Here is a 6,182-nt window from a genome sequence, read left to right on the forward strand (position 1 = left end):
AGTGTTTCTAAAGTGCAACCTATTCCCAAGTTGTGTAGCCACTGTTTAGTAAGTCATTTCTGTTGCTCGGTTGTCGGCAGTGGAACACAGAAAAATGCTTTCCCTTATTATCACGTTTATTATTTTTTCACCCATTGGCTTTGCACTCCACCTTTTTTCAACAATGTTTTATACATCCAGCTACATTGCGGTGTCAGAAGCAGGGAGCCAATCAGGATACAGGAAACCTATCAACAATTCTATTTCATGCTGACCTTTGACACCACCCACAAAATGGCAATATGGCTGCGCCCTGAAGTGGAACATAAGTGAGCAGGAATACAAAAGAATTTTAAAGGAACAGTCCACCGTACTTCCATAATGAAATATGCTCTTATCTGAATTGAGACGAGCTGCTCCGTACCTCTCCGAGCTTTGCGCGACCTCCCAGTCAGTCAGACGCGCTGTCACTCCTGTTAGCAATGTAGCTAGGCTCAGTATGGCCAATGGTATTTTTGGGGGCTGTAGTTAGATGCGACCAAACTCTTCAGCGTTTTTCCTGTTTACATAGGTTTATATGACCAGTGACATGAAACAAGTTCAGTTACACAAATTGAAATGTAGCGATTTTCTATGCTATGGAAAGTCCGCACTATAATGACAGGTGTACTAACACCTTCTGCACGCTTCGGCAGCGCATTGATACGGAGCTCAGATATCAATGCGCTGCCGAAGCGCGCAGAAGGTGTTAGTACGCCTGTCATTATAGTGCGGACTTTCCATAGCATAGAAAATCGCTACGTTTCAATTTGTGTAACTGAACTTGTTTCATGTCACTGGTCATATAAACCTATGTAAACAGGAAAAATGCAGAAGAGTTTGGTCGCATCTAACTACAGCCCCCAAAAATACCATTGGCCATACTGAGCCTAGCTACATTGCTAACAGGAGTGACAGCGCGTCTGACTGCGTCTGACTGACTGGGAGGTCGTGCAAAGCTCGGAGAGGTATGGAGCAGCTCGCCTCAATTCAGATAAGAGCATATTTCATTATGGAAGTACGGTGGACTGTTCCTTTAAAGAACTGCTTTATATGACATGGTGTGGCAATATAGGGTAGTCAAAATGCATATGTGCAAAATTTGTAATATTTCTCGCCTCTGTTTATTTTAGCTGTGGGTTCCCTTTAAAGGGAATTTAATTCCAGGAATCTTGTAAAATGTGGATGGTAGTGTTAATGGGAATTCCAGTTCTTTTCAGTGAGTAAGGACAATCAGCTCAGCTTACCAGAAACAGCCGACTCTTTTGACTCTCAAACAGCCTGTTGCCAGGTTTTTACTTGTTTGTTTATTCGTTTTTTTCTTACACTTAAATTGTTCAATTATGTCTTACCTTTTAATCATTTTGCATTGTGTTTGTTCTAAATCTATTTAAGTGAGGTACTACAGATTAACTTTCTCAAATATCGTAAAAGCCATGTTGCACAATGTGATAACAGTCGTTTATATGTTTATTGTGAGCCACACAGTACGATGACGGTAATAAAATCTCAGTTAAATTCTGTGGCAGACTGTGAGATATCAGTTATCAAAGAATTATCCTTGGATGCAATTAAGTGATGACGTTCTGCTTTTGATGAGTTGTTAGATGATCAGATTCTGAGATTTTAGTCCAAAATTTCTGACAATATATTTGGTACATAATGTACTAAAATGGATCGTTAGTCATATAAAGCGATCTGGGGTGACTGATTTTACCTCATAACCAAAGAATCCTTTCTGCAACAGCTTTATCACAACAAAAAAATTATACAATGTAGTGCTTAGGTCATTTCTGCATTAACATTATAGTACTGTTGTGTATTACTTGCATGTACATTATTGCAACAAACAGGTCTTAGGCATTGTCTGGGTAGAACTGATTTTGAATTATTATGCTGTGCCAAACAAGTCAGAGGCTGATAAGATTCACTGGATGCACTTTGTCACTTCATTGCACTGTGTGTGATTAACATCATTAGAAACTAATGAGTACAGAGTACTGATTAATTTTCATTAAAAAAGAAATTTCCTCTCTGCATTTAACCCATCTGAAGCAGTGAACACACACAGCCTGCTCCCCAGGCAGCCATGCTAACAGCACCCAGGGAGCAGTTGGGAGTTAGATGCCTTGCTCAAGGGCACCTCAGCCCAAAGCCGTCCCATATTAACTGCATGTCTTTAGACTTTGGGGGAAACCGGAGCACACCCACGCAGACACAGGGAGAACATGCAAACTCCACACAGAAAGGCCCTTGCCAGCAGCTGGGTTTGAACCTGGAACCTTCTTGCTGTGAGGCAACCATGCTAACCACTACACCACCATGCCACCCATGGTGGTGTATTGGTTTAATACTGTCAGATAGCATTGGCTCCCCACATTCTCCTAAAAGTCAAAAGTCAATCCTTCTTAAACAACATATCACTCCGAGATACAATACATACAGCATCCCAAAATCCAACACTTTATTAATGTACCATTGCTAGAAATCAAATAGGCATTTCCAAGATGAGATTAAAAATTATGGCTAGTGCAGTTTCTTTAATGGTAATTGAGTGTTTTCCCCTTTTTTCTCTTCCTTTTAAAGACAAAATTACATAAAACCTCTAATTTCACTTCACAAGTTTTGACTTAAGCCATTTATGAATCTTCCAGTATTTCTTTATGAAAGATGTGGGGAAAAATAAAATAACAAGAATGTGTTACGAACACCCAGTGTCGGTTTCCTTTTCAAATAAAGTGTTAACATCTGTGTAACTGGGTAGAAGCTATGCTAGAGTAGCTGAGCACTCTAACCACATCCAAATAGTACCCAATTTATTCTGAATGAAGTAATGTTGCTGACAACAGATTTGTGTCAAGGTTTAATTTTAAATAAATTATCACTACAGAATTATTGTTATTTTATTATCAGTCCAAAACAGTGAATTGCCATTGGCTAGTACAGGTGTGAACATTGTGTTAGGAAAGGTACTGTATTAGTGGTTTTAAGTGTGTGTATTAACCACCGTGTCTCATTTTTCTCTCTGTAGTCGATGAGGAATACATGCAGCAGGCTGCTGTACCATTAGATGCCGAGACTCATGGAGGCGAAGATGTGGCAATTTATGCTAAAGGCCCAATGGCACACCTTTTCCATGGAGTTAAAGAGCAGCATTACATTGCTCATGTGATGGCATATGCCGCCTGCCTCCATCCCTATAGCGACTGCCCCCCTGAGCTCAACTCTGCCCCTCGACTTTCCCTCTCTCTGTCACTTGGTTTATCATGTGCAGTGATTTGGATTAGCTCAAGATGACAGTGTAACTCTACCCCTGTGCTCCAACATGGGCTTTAATGAACCCTCATCTACTTCCCCTTGGTGGAGTCCCCTTAGTCGTTTTAAGAGTTTTTGCCTGTGAAGACAAGATGTTGTTGAAACTTGATCATGTGATATTTCTTCAGCTCAACCTGAAATCTGCCATAAAATACTGGTTTTAATTACACAATATGCCATTTTAAGAACATTAGCTGCCTAAATCTCCCCATTGTAGGATAATAAAGGTCTTCTTATCTTATCTTAAATTTTGATTTTGCTTTCTTTTGTGTATATATAGTTTATTATGGTGGAAAGTTACATTTGATTAACGGTGGTATAGAGGGTTAGGATTTGATAAGTTATTTACTTCTTCCTAATCCTTTCCAAACATTATTATTTTATTGCCTTGTGGCTACGCTATTCTGTTTATGATGATGTTTTGATGATTGCATTTTTTATTTTTATTTTTTGTTTTTTTTGTTTGTTTTTATATCTTCTTTACTGTTCAGAATAAAGCAATCAATCAATCAATCAATCAATCAATCAATACAATACAATCCAACACTGACCAAATATTAGCCAGCTAACCAGATAGCGTAGGAATGTTATCACCGATGTTAATGTATCCAACCAAGTTTTCTATCTGATGTTAAGTAAATTATCCTGTGTAATTAAAAGTAGAGCATAGCAATTTCCCAGCATGTTAACGAAACACAATCAGATGTGAGTTTATGAGGGAAAGTTGATGAGCATTTGTTGAAGACTTTATTTGAAACTCAGGGATGGTTTTATAACAGGTTCCCTTTTTTATATAAATGTTGTTTTTGCAGTAGTACAATAATTTTCACCCATCAGTGATCACCTATATAAAGAATGTGCCTTTAATTGACTTTAATGTCTTTGTCTTTTTTTTTGTTTGCTTGTTTTAAATGAACAAATTTTCGATGCATAAATTTTATATGCATTTTCTACAGGAGTTTTCTGTAGTTTATATTTACAGTACTGTATAATGCACACTGAACCCAATTTCAAAAATTAAATTATCTTCTATTTTACATATTATATGAATTTCTATTTGTTTTTTCACCGATGAGAAGAAAATATAAAAATATTGACATTGTTATTTTGTACTACAAATATGATTATATACAATAGTATACACCGATCAGTCATAACATTAAAACCACCTGCCTAATATTGAGTGCCACCAAAACAGCTCTGAGCCAGGCATGGAATCCATTAAATCTCTCAGGGTGTGCTGTAGTATCTGGCACCAAGATGTTAGCAGCATATCCTTTTATCTTTTAAGTCCTGTAAGTTGCAAAGTGGGGCCTTCATGGGTCAGACTTGTTTGTCCAGTACATCCCACAGATGCTTGGTCAGATTGAGATCTGGGAATTTGGAGACCAAGTGAACACCTTGAATTCTTTGTCATGTTCCTCAAACCATTCCTGAACAAATTTTGCCATGAATGGGTGTACTTGGTCTGCAAAAATGTTTAGGTAGTTGGTATATGTCAAAGTAACATCCACATAAATGCCAGGACCCAAGGTTTCCCAGGAGAACATTGCCCAGAGCATCACACTGCCTCTGGTGACTTGCCTTCTTTCCATTGTGCTATCTCTTACCCTAATAAGTGATGCGCGCACACACACCAGGCCATTCACATGATGTAAAAGAAAACATGATTCATCAGACCAGGTCACCTTCATCCATTGCACCATGGTCCAGTTCTGATGCTCACGTGGGCAATGTAGGCACATTCAGCAGTAGACGTGGTCAGCATGGGTTCTCTGACAGGTCTGCAGGTATGCAGGCCCATACTCAGCAAGCTGTGATACATTACACTACCGTTCAAAAGTTTGGGGTCACCCAGACAATTTTGTGTTTTCCATGAAAAGTCACACTTTTATTTGCCACCATAAGTTGTAAAATGAATAGAAAATATAGTCAAGACATTTTTCTGGCCATTTTGAGCATTTAATTGACCCCACAAATGTGATGCTCCAGAAACTCAATCTGCTCAAAGGAAGGTCAGTTTTATAGCTTCTCTAAAGAGCTAAACTGTTTTCAGCTGTGCTAACATGATTGTACAAGGGTTTTCTAATCATCCATTAGCCTTCTGAGGCAATGAGCAAACACATTGTACCATTAGAACACTGGAGTGATAGTTGCTGGAAATGGGCCTCTATACACCTATGTAGATATTGCACCAAAAACCAGACATTTAGTAGAATTTAGCTAGAATAGTCATTTACCACATTAGCAATGTATAGTGTATTTCTGATTAGTTTAAAGTGATCTTCATTGAAAAGAACAGTGCTTTTCTTTCAAAAATAAGGAAATTTCAAAGTGACCCCAAACTTTTGAACGGTAGTGTATATATTCTGACACCTTTCTATTACAGCCAGAATGAATTTTTTCAGCAATTTGTGCTACTCCAGAGGATTGGATCAGATGGGGTAGCCTTCACTCCCCACATTCATCAATGAGCCTTTGGCTCCCATGTAGAACTAAATTAATAGTTTTATGACTAATAAAACCACTCGGAAAACCAGATACATGAAAATTAGTAACCTTGTGGAAAGAAATGCCTTTGACTTGTGTAACGTTCAAAATATGTCTACCCAGCAGTGTAATGAACATTCAAGGTAAATAAAATCATATCCAGACAATGTGTATATGGCCAAAGAAACCTGCATTTTACAGGATGAAAAAAATGCAGACTATAAATAACTCTAATGGTTATCAGGTCAATATAGAAAAGGAGAAAAGTCATTTTAAACCACAACATGATTGTGTCTAGCACTGATGAACATTCATTGCTTATTATTACATACAGTTGCAGCCTAAACTTTATATACACA

The 6,182-nt window shown here is 38.1% G+C and overlaps 1 protein-coding gene across 1 annotated transcript in view; it reads left to right on the forward strand.

Annotated features, from left to right (window-relative positions):
- alpi.1 (alkaline phosphatase, intestinal, tandem duplicate 1) overlaps positions 1-3,653 on the forward strand; it is a 46,557-nt gene extending 42,904 nt beyond the window's left edge. Inside the window, exon 11 of the mRNA XM_060940488.1 lies at positions 3,050-3,653. Coding sequence (XP_060796471.1) covers positions 3,050-3,315 — 266 coding nt within the window. The 3' untranslated portion in view covers positions 3,316-3,653. The remainder of the gene's footprint in view (positions 1-3,049) is intronic.
- Positions 3,654-6,182: the final 2,529 nt, after the last annotated feature.

This window comes from Neoarius graeffei, chromosome 15 (genome assembly GCF_027579695.1).
Source record: "Neoarius graeffei isolate fNeoGra1 chromosome 15, fNeoGra1.pri, whole genome shotgun sequence".
In the NCBI taxonomy this organism is placed as follows: Eukaryota; Metazoa; Chordata; class Actinopteri; order Siluriformes; family Ariidae; genus Neoarius; species Neoarius graeffei.